Source organism: Microcaecilia unicolor, chromosome 5, assembly GCF_901765095.1.
Source record: "Microcaecilia unicolor chromosome 5, aMicUni1.1, whole genome shotgun sequence".
Taxonomy (NCBI): Eukaryota; Metazoa; Chordata; class Amphibia; order Gymnophiona; family Siphonopidae; genus Microcaecilia; species Microcaecilia unicolor.
The window spans coordinates 157917197-157940006 of record NC_044035.1 but is presented as its reverse complement, the minus strand read 5'-3'; the positions used below and the strand labels follow the sequence as shown (position 1 = coordinate 157940006).

General features: G+C 42.1%; 1 protein-coding gene across 5 annotated transcripts in view; it reads right to left on the bottom strand.

The window, feature by feature from the left end:
• Nucleotides 1-6928: 6928 nt before the first annotated feature.
• The window catches only part of MICU1 (mitochondrial calcium uptake 1), a 407340-nt gene continuing 391458 nt past the window's right edge, over nt 6929-22810 (bottom strand). For all 5 annotated transcript variants that reach the window (XM_030203485.1, XM_030203487.1, XM_030203486.1 and 2 more), the window contains 2 exons: nt 11322-11411; nt 6929-7508 (listed from right to left, as the gene is read on the bottom strand). In XM_030203485.1, the coding sequence (XP_030059345.1) occupies nt 7351-7508; nt 11322-11411 (248 nt within the window). In that variant the 3' untranslated portion in view covers nt 6929-7350. The remainder of the gene's footprint in view (nt 7509-11321; nt 11412-22810) is intronic.

The window sequence follows — 22810 nt, the reverse complement described above, 5'->3', positions numbered from 1 at the left end:
CTAGGAGAATAAATCAATATCAGCCATTGGCAACAAATAAATTGTACACATTTGGATAAACACAATTATGTCATTCTTCTGCATAGACTTTCAGATATAGGGATTACAGATATGGCATACTTCTGTTTCCATTCATATCTCTGCAGTAGGTCCAACATGGTATAATGGCACAATGAGTGTTCTTTTTCACATCTATCCTATCCAAGGTTCAGTACTAGCACTCATTCTGTTTAATACTTCTCAAGAAGTCAGACTCAGCACAGAGCAATACTAGAGAAAATGAAACTGAAATGCAAAATATTAGAGACTAGTAAAAAAGGCCCGTTTCTGACACAAATGAAATGGGCGCTAGCAAGGTTTTCCTCGGAGTGTGTATGTTTGAGAGAGAGTGTGTATGTGAAAGTGTGTGTGAGAGATAGAGTGTGTGTGTCAGAGAGAAACAGACAGACACTGTGTGTGTGTGAGACATAGAGATAGAATGTGATAGACAGAGAGTGTGTCATTGAGAGTATATGTGAGAGACAGAGAGTGAGTGTGTGCCCCCTTGCCCTGTATCCCGTTCCCCCCCTTTATGGTCTCAGGACCCCCTTCCACCCCCACCTCTCTGGTCTCAAGACCCCCCTCTCTGGTCTCAGGACCCCCTCCCCCTCTCATCCCTGGACCCCCTCCCCCTATCATCCTTGGACCCCTTCCCCCCTATCATCCCTGGTCCCCCTCCCCCTATCATCCCTGGTCCCATGCACCCACTGTCAGTCTCTGTGGCCTCGGACTGCAAGCAGGACGTGTGCTGCAGCCCGTGCTCCCCTTCACTGTTGCGCTGAAGCTGCTGCTCTGTAAGTGCAGCGCCTGAGCTGTAATATTTCCCAGTTGACTCCTAAGTGGCTGGATTTAGATCTCTGAACGGATCTTTGGGAGCTTTCCCAGGTCTGACATAGCCCTGCTGGAAGCGTTTAGACATGCTGGAGTTTCCTACTGAAACCTCTTTGCAGGGGACAAATATGTAAGAGAGGCATTTGCTTGCCTCATTCTTCTTCCCTGGGATGGCAGCGATCAAAGCCCTGCAGCAGAGGAACCTGTCAGCTGCTCCCGACTGCAAAGACTGGGAGAAACGGAAGTTTCACTCTTTTTTCCTGCTCCTATCTGAAGGGGGACGTGTGCTGCAGCCTCTCCCCTTCATTAGTGCTGGCTGTTGTTAAAAAGAGTGAAGGGGAGCACGGACAAAGCTACTTCAGGCTGCCTTTGCTTTTGTTTCAGCTGTTCCGCAAACAGGAAATGAGGGCGGGACCAGAGGAACAGCTAAAACAAAAGGCAAAGCAAAGGCAGCTTGAAGCAGCGTCCGTCCGTGCTCCCCTTCACTCTTGCTGAACTCGAAGCTGCTCCCATCTCCTGACGTCAGGCAAGCAGGCTTGTACTGTGGGAGAGTGACGGATGTGTGATGGATTTTACGTGCGGGGGTGGGGGGGGGTGGGGGTTGTCATGTGTGTGTGTGTGTGTGTGTGTGTGTGGGGGGGGGTTAATCCATTGTTACCGGCAGTGTTGATGCCCTTTTCCTTTCTTCGTTTGAAGAACTTTTTGCGCCTTTGGCGTGTTTTTTTTTACTGTGTTGGAGTTTGCTGGCGCTAGTTTGGTTTGATTGGGCACTGTCGCTGCTGACGCTCCCTGAAGTGGGAGACTGACTGCTTGTTTTTTCCGCTTTGTCGCCGAGGGGGAGGGGCACTGGCAGCTGATTCCTAGGCATGGGGAAGAGTAGGGAAACACATGGAGCGTGTTTCCCTACTCCTCCCCCTGCCTGGGTCGAGGTTTTGTGTTTTGCGTGACGGCGTCTGTGCTTGCGACGTCATCCGAGGCTTCACCCTAAGCACAGGCAATCAGCAGCGTGACACGGTCGGTGTCATTGCTCCGCCCTCATGTTTGACGCGTGGGCGGGGCAGACACTCATGGACGAAAAGCGATCTAAGCCGCCTCACTTTTAGAACATTGGGAAAGTGAAGCTTCATTAGAACGTTGGAGGTGCGTTTTATATAGAGAGATGTGCATTTCCAAAAGCTGACATATTCCAATTAATAGATTCAGAATAAAATACTTTTTTCTACCATTATTGTCTGAGCATTTTATTTTTCTGTTCACTTTGGTCCTAGTGTCTTTTTTCTGCATCTCTAGTTTTTCTTGTCTTTGCTGTGGTCCATCCATTTGACATTTCTTCTCTCTCTATGTTCACCATCCTCCTCCTGCATCCTTATCCACCTTAACATTCCCCCTGTTTCCTCTCCCTTACCTTCCCCTCCAGTTTCAGCATCTGCCCTCTCTGTGTCCCGATCTAGCCCTTATATTCAGCATTTCCCCATCTGTGTCCCTGTCCTTATCCCTCCCCCTGTGATCAGTATTACTCCCGTGTGTCCCTACCCCCCATGTCCAGCATTGCCCCTCTGGGTCCCTATCCCTTCTCCCTCCATGCCCAGCATCTCTTCTTTGTCTCCCTGTCCCTCCTCTCTTCCCTTCTTCCCATACCCCCTACCCTGGGGCCACTATCTCTCCCTGTCTCTTCCCACCCACATTCCCTCACAGTTCAGTATGGTTCCCTCTCTCTTTCTTAGGGTTGCCAACTAGATCCAGATTCACCAGGCATCCATGTGCAGTGTCAGAAGCCACCTATAAAGGCTCCAGACATGCAGGTTCTATTAAGTTGAGTCACCAACAATTGTGATTGCATTTTCCTGATGTTATGTAGAACCCCAACTACAGATAAACAACTCCATTTTTCCTACCTTCTATCTGGAGTTCATTCCAATCATTTATTTATTTACAAATTTATAACCTGCTCAAACCTAAGCAGTTTACAATAAAACATACATGATAAAAGACAGACACCATGGGCTTGGTGGATGTTTCAACAAATTTGGTCTCCAATCTGGAATAGACTTCCACATAGAGCATGTAGTCTTTTGTTGAACTTATGATATTCAGAGCACAGAGGGAGTGGGAAAGATGAGGAGGGTGGGTTGGGCTGCATTTTCATCAGTGCTAGTCTGAAGATCACGTGAAAGAACGTGGTAGGTCTTCCGGGGTTTGTATTTCAACTTTTGATTTCTTGGGGAGGGGGTGGGGGGTTGAGAATAAGGGGAGTTCTGTTGTGTATGTGTATTTTCTGGTATGGTGTCAGTTTGTTATAATCTATTGTTTTCTTTCTGTTTTCCTTTTATTAATAAAATGTAAATAAAGGTTAAAAAAACCAAAACAAAAACAGAGACATAACACAACCAACATCAACAGTATCAAACAATACTTTAGTCTTCTGGCTTCTTATCCATATATCTTAACTGGATAACATCATAGACCCCTGATGCAGGCTGGAAAGGCTGAAACACGACTCGTATTGGGTCGTTATTTTATAGTTTTGAATAAAGACCTTGTTTAAGAACACCATCTGAGAGAGGTTGTTTGGATCCACTTTTCTTTGCTTATCATCAAGAAATAGCAATGCGTACATCTCTCAGAAAAAAGCTTCCATAAAGAAAGCAGTTTTTAACAGCTTTCTAAACAGAACCCTACCTGCCCATAAACACAGCTGTCTCGCCAACTTATTCCAAATCACTGGACCAGTCACTGAAATGGCTGAAGATTTTATGCAGGCATAATGGAGTTTGCCCACTGCCTCCACATCAAGCCGCATTACAGTCTCTGATCTTAACATCATTGTGGGACAGTATATATGCAAAACATTCATCAAGTACCATGGCGCTCTCTCATACAAAACCTGATGGACAATAGACAAAATCTTGTACTGTAACCTATATTTCACTGGCAGCCAATGAAGCTGTTTCAACACTGGAGTTGTAAGTTCAAACTTAGATGTCTCTACAATCAATCTAGCAGCAGAATTTTGAATCACCTGCAAAATTTTCAGCTGTGAATTTCCAATTCCCAAGTATATAGCATTACAGTAATCTACATTACTCAGCACCAAACCCTGAACTACACTCCAAAAATCCCCCTTAGTCAACTTTGGTCTTAACCGGTGCAGCAAACAACGTTGGTAAAAGGTAGCCTGCACAACCCTAGCAATTTGCTCTCTCATGGACAATTTTGCATCCAGACCACCACCCAACAATTTCATTGCCTTCTTCACTGGCAATGCAATCTCATCAATACAGAAAGAATCTGGCTACAGTTCTTCCATCTCATTTCTCACAATCATAAGCTCTGTCTTAGCATTATTCAAAACAAAGCCATTCATACTCATCCATCTCACACCTGCATTCATGTAATCTTGTAGTTGACTCACCAACTGTTGTCCTCATGTTGTAATCGGGAAGAAAAATTGGACATCATCAGCATATAGGTGATATGAAACACCCAATAATTCAAACACTCGCCCCAACAAAGCCATGTAAACATTAAAGAGAAGAGCTAACAGTGCCAACCCCTGTGGCACCCCCCTGGAGACAGACACTACTGGAGACACAACACCTCCAGTTTGGAGTAGAAGACAAACACTGTAAGAAACCCTCCATATTCTAGAATGTAAGCAAGCTACTTACAAAGAACTGAATCAAAAAGAGTTGAATCAACTTTTCAAGCTGTTCAATTCAAATAGATGGTGCACTAGTTACAAAATAAATTAGCAAACTGTCTGGCTTCTTGTATACAAGTCTACTACAAATCAGCAGATGCTCCTCTTGACTCCACAGTCAAGACACATCGGATTAGAGCTACTGCAGCAACAGTAGCTCTGTTAAAGTCTGCCTTGCTGGATACCATCTACAAAGCAGCTATATGGTCTTCTCTTCATACATTCAGTGCATATTATTATTTGGATCAGGCCTCAGGCAGGACACTGCTGTTAGTCAAGTGCTAGACCAGACTGTCCCTGTGACCTAATAATTCTTGGAACTCTGTGTGTGGGCTGCCAAAAGACTTGAGTAGCTCTATTCTAGGGAGGGATCCACTTGTGTGCCTTACTCTGTCCTGTTCATCAATGGAAAAGGCAAATTTTTCACCTGCAACAGGTGTTTTCTGAAGACAGCAGGATTGATAAGACGCACACTTTCCCACTTCCCTGAGAGTTGCTTACACTGAGCTTTGGAACTGACTGAACGTCTCAAGACGTTCTGAGCTCCTGCAAAGTCTTTCCATCCTGGTGTCATTTGTGTGCCTTATCAATCCTGCTCTCCATGGAAAATACTCGCTACAGGTGAGTGACATCACTTTTCAGTTAACTTTATTATATAATGCTAGTCTCATGTGACTATAGATGGAAAATCACTAGTTTTAACCAATTCCTTTGCAATATTCCTCATACTTTAATGGGAGGTTTATTCTTCTTTGACCAGGGTCTAAATGTTTTCATGTCTTACGGTAGGACATTAACTCCTATGAATGTTCAGATCCTCAGTCTCAGCCAAAATGCCAAGTGGGAACCATTCTTGGCTCAAGATTTAGATCTTAGGAGTGGCCTAGTGGTTAGGGTGGTGGACTTTGGTCCTGAGGAACTGAGTTCGATTCCCACTTCAGGCACAGGCAGCTCCTTGTGACTCTGGGCAAGTCACTTAACCCTCCATTGCCCCATGTAAGCCGCATTGAGCCTGCCATGAGTGGGAAAGCGCGGGGTACAAATGTAACAAAAATAAATAAAATAAATCTTACTTAGATTCTTGATGCACAAAGACAACTGATAGTCAGGAGGTGCTCCATACAAAAATCTCAAGTAATAATGCTCTCAGGATGTTCTTGAGTACAAATACCATGAGCAGCACACTGCAGCCAGACGGCGAGATGATTTTAACAAAGTAGAGCCCACCACAGAATTGTATCATAAAATGATTTTATTGGTTATTGAAGACCCATCCCAAGATCAGCTAACTGCAATGGAAAGTGAAAGTGGGGTGGCTACATGCTTTCCTGAAGAAAGTCAACCAAAGTCCCTTGTGTGTGACCCAGAGTACCAAAAGGGCTCTTCTACACTGTCCCATCTGCAGAAATCCACAATACCCTTTTACCCCCAATCTTTGTGCTCAGAATAACTTTGAAAAGTAAAGAATGACAAAGAACAGTAAATCTCCTCTTCAAGGCCTACAAATTATTTAGGAATGGATAACACCATTCATTTTAGATAAGGGACAGTCTTTCTCCTCTACCCAAAGAGCCTGCAACTAACAAGTGCTCTTCATCATCAGTTATATTTTGTTTGATAATTTCCTGGAAATTATTTGATCAATGTTTATGTTAACATTTAAAATAAAAGATATCACTATAAAAGAGGGTTGATAAAAAGCGGACTGGCCCCTTGGTTTGCGTCCTTTATCTATACATTGAATAGGTAAGCATTTTGTCCTAGGGATAGGGGAAGGGAAGGATAGCTGCTGAAGAGCAGTCTAACAAGCTTTGAAATAAAACGTTCTGGGGAAGTATGGGTTGCTAGCATTGAACTGGCTGCCCTTCCCCCACCCATTTGATCTCCTTACCCTTTTGCTTCCCCCAAATAAAGAGGGCAAACTAAGTCAATGACTGCTGGAAGTAGAAGGCACTAAAGTTGTCAGCTTTTGCAGAAGCTTCTCAAACTTATCATGGGGGAAATGAGGAACTTCTAATAAAACCAATTATAAATAAATGTATTTAGAAATTGGATTGGGGATAGTCTCAATGATAGTTGCTTTAATCAAGTACAATTTTTCTTCCACCAATAAAGTCCAATAGCAAAAGGGGACACATAGGTAATTCTGGTTTGCCAGAAAGCATGCACAAAGCTCAAGTGTCAATATGCATGGTGCAGATACTGCTGTTGCTGCTGCTGCTGGCAGGATATTTGTGCATCTATTGAGAAAACTGCCACTATCATTTAGACTCGGCTGAAAACCAGTAAAACCTCAACAATAAAAAATAAAAATCAGGTAATTCTGAGAAGTGAATATGGGAAAGAACTTAAAAAACGGACCATTACAAATATATTTGAACCTATCATGACCCGAACTTGACATTTTGTATAGCATGCAAGCTGCATATTCCACAACATTCACATTTCACGAAGATAAAATAGTGAAAAAAAAAACACTTCTTCCAATTTACTGAATACATGGATACTAGTACGAGCAAACTGAAGTAAAGAGAAAAGATCAAAAGTACTTCAATTTCTTTTCAATTTCTGTCTCACAGATGGAACTTCATTTTGATGGAGCATTGATTCTGTCCTAGGGGTCCTCAGAGATCATCTCTCTCTTTCTTCCCAGCATCTCTTTGCATGTCAGTGCAATGGGATCTCTTCTCAAGTCCACACAATGCAGCAAGTCTGGCTGCTATCTTCTTTGTGTATATTTCATCATGCCTGCTGGATTTTCCCTGGTTGGGATACCACTGCTACTTGGGCATGGCAAAATCCCATGCTGTCTCCTGAGCACACTTCCACATAGCTCTCATAAGACGAGTGAATCCCATGTCCTTGGGCTTCTCCAAGCCTCTCATGAGTCGTTGTTTCATGATGGCAATGAACTCCTTGTTACTTAGCTCGCCATTCCCTAAGGAGAAAGGGATTCAAAAAGGCAATCATCAAAACAAAACTATACTAAATTTAACATCATAATTTCCACATCCAAACTTATTCCAGTCCTCCAGTAAATCTCACCGACACTCACTAAATACTTTCCATCACCATGTTAACTGATGTACATTGAGACTTTAATCCAAGACTATTAGAACAGGTTGCACTATATGAGAAGATTTATTTTACAGGCTGATAAGAAAGAGAATAGTCTCTTACACAGAGCCCCAGGAAGAGATTTATCACACAGGGCGATATCATAGGTAGAGGATTATCTGATGAGATGAGGGGAATGCTATGCATACATACAGACTGATTTCCCTGCTTATCTGGATGGCTTCCAATATGCAAATTTCAAAAAGAATGCAATAAATTATGCACAAGGATAAACTTCTGTAAAATAGAACAACATGTAAAAGAATAATGCATGGGCTGAGTATTCATCTCTGAAGCTCAGGAATTTTCCAAAACTGAGATCTTAGGTAAATTTCTTCTTCTTATGAGCTCTGCATTTCAATTCCAAACTTTCTATGCAGACTCACACACATATAGTTTCTATATGTAAGAACACAATCTACAGCTAGAGTTTATATCTGTGCAGATACTGGATTTATTCACACACACATCATCCATACTTTAGCACTTTTCTGAGCATTCTTTCCAAGCAGAAGAACAATGCACACAAACCTCTATAGCTCATGAACTGCAAATGGCACCTCAACATAATAGCTTGGACAAAATAGCCCCAACAAAATAGCTTTGTAACAAAATAGCCCTTGACAAAATGGCCCGTAACAAAATAGCCCATAGCCCTTCACAAAACTAAGTAGTATAAACTCTGTCTCCATCCCTCTGAGGGTCTAGCATCTCTTCTCCCCCTCTATCCCCACCTCCCAACATGTCTCCCTCTTCCTCCTGCCGACCTCCACAATCTGGTATCTTTCCCACCCTCCCCCCTGGCAATCCTCCAATATTCCTGTGGTCCACCGGCAGCATCAAGCTATTTCAGCTGGCCCTGGAAGCATTCTCTGTTGTGTCCTGCCTACGTGAACATAGAAAGTTGCATCAGATGAGGTGGAATACAACAGAGGGAACACTTCTGGGGCAAAGGGGAGACCTACCTCAGCTCAAAGCAGCAGCGGGACTCAGAAAGACACACAGCAGCAGGAGCAGGTAAAATACTCAAGGGCGGGCTTTTTTTTTGTCGGGGCTATTTTGTGTTTGAGCCTTTTTGTCAGGGCTATTTTGACCAGGTACCACTGCAAATGTATTGTCATCATTGCTGTCTGCCTCTTGGAATCCTTATGAATTAAAGTAATTGCTCACTGCTGTGTATTGCTCTCGCCTCTTCCTACATATACTATTAACAATGAAGGCAAGACATCACAGTCCTGGATACCAGCATTGCGTGTAACAAATCTTTCGGCATCCACTTTTTCATTTCCACTTTCCCCCAAATTCTACACAACTTGCTAAAAATTGCCCTGGCCCAATTTATGCAAGCAATTTAAATGAATAATAAGCCAATTGGCGTTGATAATTGAGATTTTAAGAAGCTATTATTGGTGCTAATTGGATTTAATTAAAATTTACATATGGGTCCAAAAAGGGGGCATGGACATTCCTTTAATTTATGCATGTTATAGAATAAAGGGAATCTGCACCTAATTTAGGCACAAGAATTTACACCAAGGTTTTGTTGGTGTAAACGGTCATGCCTAAATGTAGTTGTGGATCCCAGTGCTATGCGCTATTCTATACACGGCGCCTAAGTTTAAGTGCCATTTATAGAATAGCGCAAGGTGCTATTTCTTTTTGGCACTAATCTTTTAGGGTGCATTTATAGAATTTAGTCCTTTATGCCTCTTGTGACAAGTTTAGCTGGTTCTGGGCGAAAATGGCGGGGAGGGGCTTGTAGGAACTTTTTTTTATTTTTTTAAATACAAAGCAGATCAGGTTCTAGGCAAAGCTATTCTACAATAAAAACAATGTCAGTACTAGGGAAGGTGCTGAGGACATTGGAGCCAACTCTGTGGGTGCTGTGGGTGCTTGAGCACCCCCAATATTGAGAAAATTCCTTCTATGTGTCCAGGGAGGGGTTATTTTCATTGGGCTTAGCACCCCCAATAATTCTGAAAAGTTGTCTCCTATGGCTGAGGAGTCTATATGACTTTGTGGGCATATCACTATGTCCTGTCCTAATCTATCCTCACAAGTGCTACTTTTATTACAGAAGATATTATGGGACTTTAGTCAAGTCTTGACTTATATGGTGATATGCAAGATAGAATTCAATTCAGAAGTCTTGGGTTACCCATCTGGGTGTGCTAATGACAAAAGATGCATTACTAACCCCAATGCCAAAGAGCTTTCATTTCCCCTCATTACATCTACTCATAAAGAACATCCCAGTGAAGGATTCTACAAGTTTGAAGCAGACTTCTTAAAATACAATACTAGTTTACATGCACATTGTTGTGCTAAAGTTTGTATTGGTTTGCTTTATGTTTGCTTATGAAAACAAATGTAACCCTGGTTTACCCCTCAGTCAGAGCCACTGGCTAAGCTCCCCGGGTCAGGTACCCGGGTTCACAAAACAGTTGAGCTGGGCGCAAGCTGGGGCTGGGCCCGGGCTAAATCCTAGTAGGCCAAAGGGCTCTTTCTCCTGGCATATTCAAAAGTTCACTCTCAGAAAAGGTGACCAGCAGTCTTGGTAAATAACTTCAACTTTTCATTACTGAACAACCAACTCGAAACAAGTTCATAAAAACCCCCACAGTCTAATATGTACAATCCAGGTGCATATAGTCTCAAGTTGATATCAGGTAGAGTTCCACTTTTCTCTCGCCCATCCCAGTTTAGGGTTGTTTCTATGCACTGGCAGCGTCCCACCAGGAATGAGGCACTTCTGTTCCCATTCCTCTCCTGCTGTGGTGTCCTTTCCCATTAGGCACTCCTTCCCTTAATGATCTCCACACTGAGAAACCAACTGCAGGCACCCTATGCCCTTGGGCAGGAGATCTCATCCACCTGTCATCACATATTCTATAACTCCCTTTGTTCCAGCACTTCTCCCTCAGTGTTCAGGGTCTCGGTGGGGGCTGGCAACCAAAGACTTTATTTCCCCACTAGGGCCAGACCTCTCCATCTCCACCCACAGGAACAGTGGCTCATCCCCCACTGCCACAGTGACCTCCGGGAAATCCTCCTAACTTCTGCCTGGGGCAGAGGCACTTTTTTGGGGGGAGTCAAGCAAATAAAAAAATAATTTTCAAATGGGCTACACTATCAAACGAAAGGGGGTTTGCTTTAGTATAAAGCAAAGCTTAATATATCTATGTTTTGGTTGTCAAAGTTCTTACGGACACAGCTTTTTGTGCTAACAGCCAGAAGTAGGGCCTAAATAGTACACAGAAGTACATATGGGAACTCTTTAAGCTTCTTCAAAATAACCAGAACCTGCATCAGACCCTGCTAATCCATCCCCACAGTTTTCATCTACAACCATTCCCTGTTCTTCTTGGACTGAGAGGCTCGTCAGCTCTGGCCTGCAGCTTGTCATACTGTCCCAGTGCTAAGGCTCACATGTGTATACAATATAAAATCACACAGCTACAGCTACATGCATCAATTCATTTCATTAGTAAAATCATATCAAGCATCTCGAACATCATCATAACCAGATTACATTAAAAATAGTGCTGTATCACAGCTTGTCATAAGTTGTTATGCTCATAGTAGCGATGGAAACTTGGTGTGCCAGTACCTAATGCTTGCAGGAAACACTCACCATCACAGTCGAAGAGAGCAAAGACAACATCACAGACATGGTCTGACAGTTCAACCTTGGCCACAGTCCTGGCCACCTGCTGCATGGTAACTAGAAGACAAGAGGGAGACACCAGAAGTTGCAATAAGAGTAAACATACAATTTTAACTAAAAAAAAACAACAACAACTGTATTTAAAGTAACCCACCTTTCCAGCCCCAAAGTAGAGATGTAGAATATTATTTAAATAGAAGAACCATTTTATTTTATTAATTTATTTATTGCATTTATACCCCACATTTTCTCACCTATTGGTAGTTTCAATGTGGCTTACAGTTGAATTAGTAGAAAACAGGTTACATATTAGAAGAAGTGGTGTGATCCGAATCGCTCAGTCAGAATAGTCCACGTAAGTTCAATTCAAGTACGTGTGTAAGGAGATGTGGTCTGTTTACTCTTAGGCTAAGTGTTGTCAACTAGGAGGAGTGTTTTGAAGAGGTGTGATTTCCAGTGTTTTATGAACTGTAGCTAGCTGTTTATAGATCTTAGGTTTTTTTCAGTAAGGAGTTTCTGATTTTGGTGCAGACGTAAGAGAAGCTTGTTGTGTATGTGATTTTGTATTTCAGGCCTTGATATTTGGGGACGTGGAGGGTTAGGTAGGATCTTGTGCTCTTGGTTGCATTGCGTAGTGGTAGGGTAATTAGGTCAGACATGTAGATTGGTGTGAGGCCAAAGATTATTCTGTAGGTCAAGATACACATCTTGATATTAGGTAGTAGATACAGAAACTCAGGAAGTGAGGCCAAGTGCCTCCACCTGCCTGGAATTTGTGGAGAGATGCTTCCATGGAGAGCAAATATTAAATGGAGACTAAATGGTAAGACTTCACTTACCATTTAATATTTTAAAGCCCTACCCAAAATCCCAGCACACCTTCCCCAAACCTAAAAACTTTTATCAGCCTTTATTTCTACCCTACAAACCCTGTTGGCTCTTGCCCTAAACCTCATAGAAACCCTCCTTTCCCCTCTCTTCCATAAGAACAAAGCAGCCATATCATCCTTCCCCCCTAACACTTAGAGACCTCTGTATTAAAATAATAATAGGGTTTCAAGATCACCTTTAAAAATAACAGTATCATCAAGACTGCAAATTAACAGGTGCTGTGATTGGTGTTCGGTATGATATGAGAGACAGGATGAGAGGATGACAAAGAGTAATTGATAATAAGAGACCAACACATTATAAAGTATCAATCATATTTCACTGTGAAGTAAAGTGGAGAAGCGACTGATTTTACTATTTGTCTCTCGAGTACAATCCATCCAAACCAAATCACTTTCTCTGCCCAACAGAGCCTTCCTCCCAGAACCACCGGAAGCAATTCTGCCAGTAATTCGATACCGAGACAGCGAGGATGGAATGGCTTTGCAAATGAAGTGGCAGCTGTGTTGTGGTTCGTGATAGACAATGTGTAATCACACACAGCACAATTCATCCCTGCTGGCTGCAGACCTGTCACTCTCCATCCCCATCAGGTGCAATCAGTAGAGCTCGGCATGAAGACAGCCCTGTTTTTGTAATTTAGGAATGGCTGGACTGATAAACTACAGGGGGAAGGACGGAAAGGTGTTATTTTAGAAGAATCCCTAGAGATTCTCTGCTCAAACTCTACAACATTAATAAAATATATACCTTTATTTTTTTCTTTGAAAGGAATACCACATGCTACATTTTATTAGCTTGATTTTAAAACATACTTTATGTGAAATGTCCAAAAAGGTATATGAAGCTTATTTTATAAGAGCAATAGAGTGCCCAGAACCTGCCCCAACAATGCCCAAACACATTTACATGTACTTGCATTATTAAAAAAAAAAAAAAAAAAAATACAAGCATTCATCACAACACCCGCTCTGTTCAAACTATGTCCCTGGAAATACCTACACCAGGGATAGGCAACCTTGGGGGCACAATCCAGTTGGGTTTTCAAGATTTCCACAATGAATATGCATGAGACTGATTTGCATATTCTGTTACCGTCAAGCATATTTATTGTGGAAAACCTAGAAAACCCGACTGGGTTGTGGTCCTCGAGAATCGTGGTTGTCCACCTCTAGCCTACATAAAAATTGCATTAAATTAGATGCATATTTTCTGTGAACATCCTTTTTATGCATCTATGTAGTTGAACAATTTTATAAATGCCCTTTTCCATGTGTAAGAGAAGAACTGGAGCAGACACTATCATATCCAAAGACTCTTTATTTGAACAGACCCGACGTGGCCACGTTTCGCCGGACAGGCTGCATCAAGGGTACAAAATTAAACAGCTAGCCAGGGACACAATATGCTTTGTCCTGGTAGTAAAACTGAGCATCCAAAATGACTTCAGCACTTCCTCAATGGCAGACAGCATACAAGCTGCTCCTTCTTTCCTTCCGCACAGCCATTTCCTGCCGAAAAGAAAGATCTACCCTTTTACACGTGCAGTAAAGGGGGCCTCGGCGTGCATCAAAAACACACAGGCACCCATTTGCCACAGCTTGGTAAAAAGGGCCCTGAATTAATTTTCTTCTGTGTTCAGGACTGTTTATCTTTTTCTGTTTCTCTTCTGTCTTTTATCCATTCAGAGAGAATTTTCTTATTTTTGTCACCTCTCTCCTGTCTCTTCTTTTTCCCCTTATTTCTTTCAAGCGTCACTCTCCATTTTGCTTCTGTTTCTGCCCATGTCTTTCTCTCTGCAATTCACTATTTTCACTGGAGGACCAACTTTTTTTTTCTTTTCTTTATTATATTTTGGATTTTCACTAATGTCTGCCTGCTCAGGCTTTGTCTGTTATATTTTTTCCCCTTAGTTATCTATTTCTATTTATTTATTTAAGGTCCTGTTTACTAAGGTGCGCTAGCATTTTTACCGTGCGTTAAATGCTAGAGACACCTGTGCATGCTAAAAATGCTAGCATGCCTATAATGTGGCTTAGTAAACTGGACTCTTATTTTTGGATTGGTTCTATTAGTGGGCTTTTCTTTGTTTTACATATTTGGCTTATAAATGTTGAGATTGTTTTTTTTTTCCTTTTTTATTTTTAAATCAAATGGTCTAAATCTATATGAATAAATTATTAACACAAAGAATGTTTACTATAAAGAGATCTGATGGATCAATGAACTCGAGTGCTGCAAATAATGCACACTGCATACTCTATCAGTATCAATACACATTTATATATTGCCACCGTCCCCAAATGGGTCCGGTGTGATTTACATCATCAATAAAAATAATAACAATCTAAGGGGCCCTTTTACTAAGCCACGTAGGCACGTACACGCATCCAACATCAATTCTGAACTACCGCCCGGCTACCACGTGGCCCACGCAGTAATTTCATTTTTTACGCACGTCCACTAAGCACACTGGAAATTTTCTGGCGCATGGCGATAACTGAGCAGTAATTAGCATTGTAAGAGCATAGACCATTACTGCCCTGTTTATGCGTGAGACCTTACCGCTAGGTCAATGGGTGGTGGTAAGGTCTCAGGCCCAAAATGGACGCGAGCCAATTTTTATTTTGCCAGACATCCATTTTTGGCCCCCCCCCCAAAAAAAGTCTTTTTTGCAGGCGTGCTGAAAAATGGAACTGCGCACGTCCAATCCATGCGTCTACACCAGTGCAGGCCATTTTTCGGCACACCTTAGTAAAAGGATCCCTAACATACAGTACATGATTACAAAAGAGCAATTACATCTCACCATAGTCAGATTAAAGTCAGGAAAACAAGTCTTAATTTTCTTGCAAAAAGAAGAATAATTAGCATCTGTCCTGATGTCAGTGGGGAGCACATTCCAAAAAGAGATCATGAAATTAGAAAAGATTGACTTTGCCATTCTGAAAAATCGAACTCCCTTCAAGGTTACTGGGTGTAAAACTAACAGGTTATGTAATCTCTCCAAGAATCTGCCTGAAAGAAACGCATATTAAGTAGAGAAGAGGAGAATGCTTGTGAGTTTATACAATATTCTCTGTTGGACTGGAAGCCAATGTAGCTGAATTCAATAGGATAAAGTACTGTCAAACTTCCTAAGATTGAAGATCAGCCTAATGGCAGTATTTTGGATCAACTACAGTTTTCTCACTAATTTAGATTCATATAAAGCACATTACAATAAGTGGGGTAAAACTAGCATTAGATCTTATTAATCTTTATGATTAGGAAAGGGGATCCTTTCTTGATGGAAATGCAAGCAAATGTTTAAAATAATACTAGAATGAGATCCATCCCAGTTAATAGGTAGTAGTGAATATGCTGGTTTTTTTTTTTAATCATCTGTGGCTGGGGATTAATTTATACATTGCAATGAATCTATTCTCAGGTTAGGCAAATTCAGTCATGTCTGACTGTTGTTATATCTCTTCTGTTTATAGATTACTTGATTGTACTCTGCCTTAAATTTGTTAAGGAAACAGGCAGATTATTAGTCAGAGTAGAACAGACCTTCAATCTATTACATAACACACAAGCAGCATCCAAAAATTAAAGGAAACCTCCTTATAACAGTTTTCAATGATTCACATATTAACATGTTAGGTTTATAATTATGCTATAATGGCATTTTACAAAAGTTCACAGTTATGCACTACAGAAAAAAACCTGAAAAAGGTGAAAGGAAATTTACTTCACAGAGTAATCTTCAGTTCTGAACATATCTCCTGATGTCTAGTATCAAGAAACTGATTTGGTGTCATTTTTATTCCTTACAACCCCACAGGGTGGAAAGAATTATGGAAAATGAGCCAATTGTATGTCTGAGGACAAAGTAACTCTCTGAAAGTTTAGCGGAATGGGATAAAACCTGGAATGAGGGAAAAACTGGTGAAGAGACACTGAGTTTGAAAATAGGCCCGGTTGGATAGGGGTACAAACCCCCAACCTTGGCTGACTTCTAATATCCGCTACCTACGTTCCTGTACCCGCTCCGCCGAACGCCTCTGGCAGGAAATCTCGGGCCCTTGCTGATTTCTTACACTTTAAGTTCATGCTGACCTCCTTCCAATCTGCTCTTTTACGTGCCAAACAGGATTATTATATCCAACTGACCAACTTTCTTGGCTCTAATCCTCGACTTCTCTTCACCACATTGAACTCTCTCCTCAAGGTGCCCCCTCCCCCAACTCCCCCTTCATTATCTCCTCAGACCCTTGCTGAATTCTTTCACAACAAGGTTCAAAAGATAAACCTTGCTTTCTCTACCTCACCACCTCTCCCTCCACTAGTCCGTTCCCCTCTCTCTCCTTCCCCTCTTTCCCTTTCCTCCTTTCCTGAAGTTACTATTGAGGAAACTACACTTCTCCTTTCTTCCTCAAAATGTACCACCTGTTCCTCTGATCCCATTCCCACCCACCTTCTTAATGCCATCTCTCCTGCTCTTATTCCTTTTATCTGTCACATTCTCAACCTCTCACTTTCCACTGCGACTGTCCCTGCTGCCTTTAAACATGCTGTGGTCACACCTCTCCTTAAGAAGCCTTCACTCGACCCTACTTGTCCCTCTAATTACCGACCCATCTCCCTCCTTCCTTTTCTCTCCAAATTACTTGAGCGTGCTGTTCACCGCCGCTGCCTTGATTTTCTCTCCTCACATGCTATTCTTGACCCACTACAATCTGGTTTTCGCCCTCTCCACTCAACCGAAACTGTGCTTACTAAAGTCTCCAATGACCTATTACTGGCTAAATCCAGAGGTCAATATTCCATCCTCATTCTTCTTGATCTTTCCGCTGCTTTTGACACTGTCGATCACAGCATACTTCTCGATACCCAGTCCTCACTTGGATTCCAGGGCTCTGTCCTTTCCTGGTTCTCTTCCTACCTCTCCCTCCGCACCTTTAGTGTTCACTCTGGTGGATCCTCTTCTACTTCTATCCCTCTGCCTGTCGGCGTACCTCAGGGTTCTGTTCTTGGTCCCCTCCTCTTTTCTATCTACACTTCTTCCCTTGGTTCATTAATCTCATCTCATGGCTTTTCCTACCATCTCTATGCTGATGACTCCCAAATCTACCTTTCTACCCCTGATATCTCACCTTGCATCCAAACCAAAGTTTCAGCGTGCTTGTCTGACATTGCTCTCTGGATGTCTCAAAGCCACCTGAAATTAAATATGACCAAAACCGAGCTTCTCATTTCCCCCCCCCCAAACCCTCCTCCCCGCTCCCCCCGTTTTCTATTTCTGTTGATGGCTCTCTCATTCTCCCTGTCTCCTCAGCTCAAAACCTTGGGGTCATCTTTGACTCTTCTCTCTCCTTCTCTGCTCATATCCAGCAGATTGCCAAGACCTGTCGTTTCTTTCTTTACAACATCCGTAAAATCCGCCCCTTTCTTTCCGAGCACTCTACCAAAACCCTCATCCACACCCTTGTCACCTCTCGTTTAGACTACTGCAATCTGCTTCTTGCTGGCCTCCCACTTAGTCACCTCTCCCCTCTCCAGTCGGTTCAAAACTCTGCTGCCCGTCTCATCTTCCGCCAGGGTCGCTTTACTCATACTACTCCTCTCCTCAAGACCCTTCACTGGCTCCCTATCCGTTTTCGCATCCTGTTCAAACTTCTTCTACTAACCTATAAATGTACTCACTCTGCTGCTCCCCAGTATCTCTCCACACTCGTCCATCCCTACACCCCTTCCCGTGCACTCCGCTCCATGGATAAATCCTTCTTATCTGTTCCCTTCTCCACTACTGCCAACTCCAGACTTTGCGCCTTTTGTCTCGCTGCACCCTACGCCTGGAATAAACTTCCTGAGCCCCTACGTCTTGCCCCATCCTTGGCCACCTTTAAATCTAGACTGAAAGCCCACCTCTTTAACATTGCTTTTGACTCGTAACCACTCGCCTCCACCTACCCTCCTCTCTTCCTTCCTGTTCACATTAATTGATTTGATTTGCTTACTTTATTTATTTTTTGTCTATTAGATTGTAAGCTCTTTGAGCAGGGACTGTCTTTCTTCTATGTTTGTGCAGCGCTGCGTATGCTTTGTAGCGCTATAGAAATGCTAAATAGTAGTAGTAGTAGTAGTAGTAGGGTTCCAGAAAATTAAGCCCTTAAAAATGGCTCAATATATTTCTAAGGGAGGAGGACCAGTTACTGTGGCATACAATCTTCCACATCTTGAAATATAGCAGTTACAGTATTCCTCCTTTCAAACTGCCTCTACACATTCTCTATTCTTCCAACCCCTAATCCTGAAACTGACCCCCCCCCCCAGAACTTCTCTTCCATTCAACTACCTCACCATCCAGCAATCTGACCTACCCCAAAAGCTACCCCCACAACTCTCCCTCAATGTCCCAACCCCTAAAAACAAACACCTCTAAAAACTTTCCCAGCACCAAAATCTGACCATCAGCAAATGTCCCACCAACCCACAAAATACTCCAACCCCCAAAACTACACCTCTCCACTGCCCCAGCACCTTGCAAACTGTCCCTATCCCCCAAAACTACCCCTCCTAGCAACTACCACTACACCCAAAAACTATCCTCCATAACTGCCCCAACACCCACACACAAGGACACATGTGCAAAGCGGCTGGAAAGAATTCTATGTGCTATGTTCTGCATGCTTTCTCCTCTTGTTATAAGCACATGATAAAATATGTCTAAGTGCATTTAACTGAAAAGCTGATTAGAGCTATACTTAGCCAATAAAGATGCTTGGCTACGAAAACTGAATTAATTTGGGGGAAATGAGTTTCAAAAATTAATGGAATAACTACTTCTGTTTTACTTGTATTAGGCCAATGATTTTCAACCCAGTCCCTCGAGACACTTCCAGTTTGCCCAGTTTTCAGAATATCCACAATAAACACACAGAAGAGATGTTTGTATACAATGCAGGCAGTGGATGCAGATTTCTCTCATAGAAATTCATTGTGGATATCCCAAAAATCTAATTGGCTGAGCATAACCTAACGATTGGATTGAGAGTGAATCAGAGTAAAATACAAAGAGGGACAGTTTGATATGACATCTAAGTACAACTTTGGACGTTTTGCTAAAAATGTCCAAAATTCAAGTGGGGAATATAGCCATTTTCAAAATAGAAAAATGTCTACTTTTTTTTTTTTAATGGCTACTTGCTAGATGCTTTTGTGCTCTGTGCGTTTATCTTTTTGTTCCATTTTCGGAGAAAAAAAAAACATCCAAGTGAAAAATGCACAAAATCAAGCCATTAGTATGTAAGAGGAGGCAGCAGTAGACTGGCCTGGCCACACAGACAACCCAGGAGAGCAATGAGGCACCACAGGGGGCATTCCAGTGGACTTCAAATAAATGCGCTCAGGTACACATCTCACCGTTGCTCCATTATCTTGTCTGCTGAGCCCCCCAAAATCCACTACCCCCAACTGTACACCACTACCTTATGGGTGAAGGGGGCACCTATATGTGGGTACAGTGGGTTTCTGGTGTGTTTTGGAGAATTCACAGTTTCCACCACAAGTGTAACAGATAGGGAGCTGTATGGACCTGGGTCCACCTGTCTGCAGTGCACTGCACCCACCACTAGAATACTTCAGGGACCTGCATGTTGCTCTAATGGACCTGAGTTTAACATCTGAAGCTGGCAAGTAATGATTTTAATCACATTTTTGTTGGGGTGGGAGGGGATTAGTGACCACTGGGGGAGTAAGGGGAGGTCACCCCTGATTCCCTCCAATGGTCATCTGGTCATTTAGGGCACTTTTTTGTGGCTTATTCGTTAATAAAACAGGTCTAAACCAATGTTGTGTTCCATTATGGCACAAAAAAGTGTTAGGAACGCCTAGATCCCACCCTAACATCCCCCCTTTGATTTGAACGCACTTTTGACGGACTTCATAGAAAAACATCTAAAAATTGGTTTTGAAAATACCAATTTGGCCGTTTTGTGAGAAAAACATCCAAATGAAGATTTATACCACTTTTTGGACATTTTTCTCTTTTGAATGAGCCCCAAAGTATAGTAAAATGAAACATAGGAATATAGTCAATGATGGCAGATGATGACCTAGTCTGCTCAACAAGGCAGTCAGAGTTGCACCTGCTGCTCCATGCAGCTTACACACCTCTATGCTCTGTTTAAAGTGTGAAGGTCAATAATCCAAGGGAGACATAAGTGCTAGGTGGTGAGAGGCTGATATACACAGACAGAGAGAGGCATCTTGGGGTGATAGTATCTGAGGATCTGAAGGTGATGAAACAGTGTAACAAGGCGGTGGCTGTAGCCAGAAGGATGCTAGGCTGTATAGAAAGAGATGTAACCAACAGAAGAAAGGAGGTGTTGATGCCTCTGTACAAATCATTGGAGAGGCACCACCTGGAGTATTGTGTTGTTTTGGAGGCCATATCTTGCTAAAGATGTAAAAAGACTTGAAGCAGTCCAGAGGAAGGTGACAAGAATGATATGGGGCTTGCGCCAAAGGACATACGAGAAGAGACTGGAAGATCTGAATATGTATACTCTAGAGGAGAGGAGGGACAGGGGAGATATGGTTCAGACGTTTAAGTACTTGAAAGGTATTAATATAGAAACAGATATTTTTCAGAGAAGGGAAAATGGTAAAACTAGAGGACATGAATTGAGGTTGTGGGGTGGTAGACTTAGGAGTAATGTCAGAAAATTCTTTTTCATGGAGAGGGTGGTAGATGCCTGGAATGACCTCCCAAGGGAGGTGGTAGAAAAAAAAACCTGTGGCGGAATTAAAAAAGGCGTGGGATGAACACAGAGGATCTCTAATTAGAAAATACATTATATTACAAAAAAAACTTAAAGATTTGCAAATGTGTTTGCATATCAATTGATGCTTAGATGGCAACTCTGGCTCTATCAACTAAGGTTGGTGCTGGCTGGCTTGTACGGTCTGAGTCCCGCATATGGTGATCCGGTTTAGGATGGGCTGGAGAAAGCTTTGATGGAAACTCCAGTGGTTTGGAACGTGAGGACAGTGCCAGGCAGACTTTTATGGTCTTTGTCCCACAAATGACAAGACTAATTGGATAGGCTGGATTGGGCTTTGATGGCAACTCAGTAGTTGGAACATAAGGACAGAGCCGGGCGGACTTCTATGGTCTATGTCCCAGAAACACCAAAGAAAGACCATGATCAAGTATATAATATCATGTTCATTGTTGATTTAAATCTTGAATTGATAATGAATGTGACTACTGGGCAGACTGGATGGACCATTCAGGGCTTTATCTGCCGTCACTCACTATGTTAATATGTTAATTTTGCTTTGATTGCTCTTTCTATATAGAGATCCCCTGTGTTTATTTCCCACATTTTTTTAATTCAGTCACTGTTTTTGTCCCTTCCACCTCCCCCGGGAGAGCATTAATGCTACTACTTATTCTATTTCAGTCAGTATCTGTGTTAAACTTAATGGAGGGGGTTTCTTCAAATCAAATTCTTATTATTACCCAGCTCCAACTACTTTTTCTCACTGTCCTTACACAATGTTTAAAGGGTACTGAGTATTGGATCTATCAGATATCCATGTCACCACCATTCAGGCTATATTTATGTGAGCCAGGCACTTTGTTAAGGTGGGCATGCATTCGTCATTGATCCATAATTTTTTAATCTTTATACTTTTTACTTTCTACCTTCACCCAATAATATTCTCTTGTAATCAAAATTACACTTAGCTTAATTGAAGTTTCGTTATTTCGCTATTCTTTTTTTCTTTTTCTGTTTCTTTTAAATTCATCATCTCGGAGACATCATCTCATCCAGGATGATGATGTCTCCGAGATGATGATGAATTTAATCTCGCACTAAATATCCATGGCTAACAGCTAGCAGCTAACTGGCTATATCGTGCAACATAGCTGGTTAAGCACAGATATTCAGCGCTTAAACCAGCTACGTTCCATGGTTAAAAGAGGCTGCATAAATAGCAGGCCTATCGTTAACTGCTAAAAAGTTAACCGGTTAGCGCTGAATATTGGCTTAACCAGTTCTTCTTAACAGTTAAAAGACTCCCCCAGATATTCAATGCTGGTCACAGGAAACGGATCAGCACTAAATATCAGAGTCAAAAGCTCTGCCCACCACCAGCTGAATATTGGGCCTACAGAATTTTATGCAGATGAAGGCTTTATTATTATAAAGTAAGTAATTTTGCCCACACCACAGGCATTCCTGGTGGAATGGGGGGTGGAGAGGGATGTTATGCAACAACACACACAGGTTTCCATAATCCAAACAAGGCACAATGTTTGAGATGGAATTTTAATGAGAGAGAACAGGTGTCAATCTCTGCAGGTAATTTTTTCCAGAGTAATTGCAGAGATTAGTGTCTGATTGCTCCCTGTCAGTAAATTTTCCATCCAAAATATTATGTGTAGATTGGATTATATATGTAGTTATGAGAAAAAGATTACAATATTTTTTAATGTAATTTCAATGTGTATTAGCATTACCATCAGGGAACCAGTGGTAACACTAATATCTATGCAAATATAATTCATT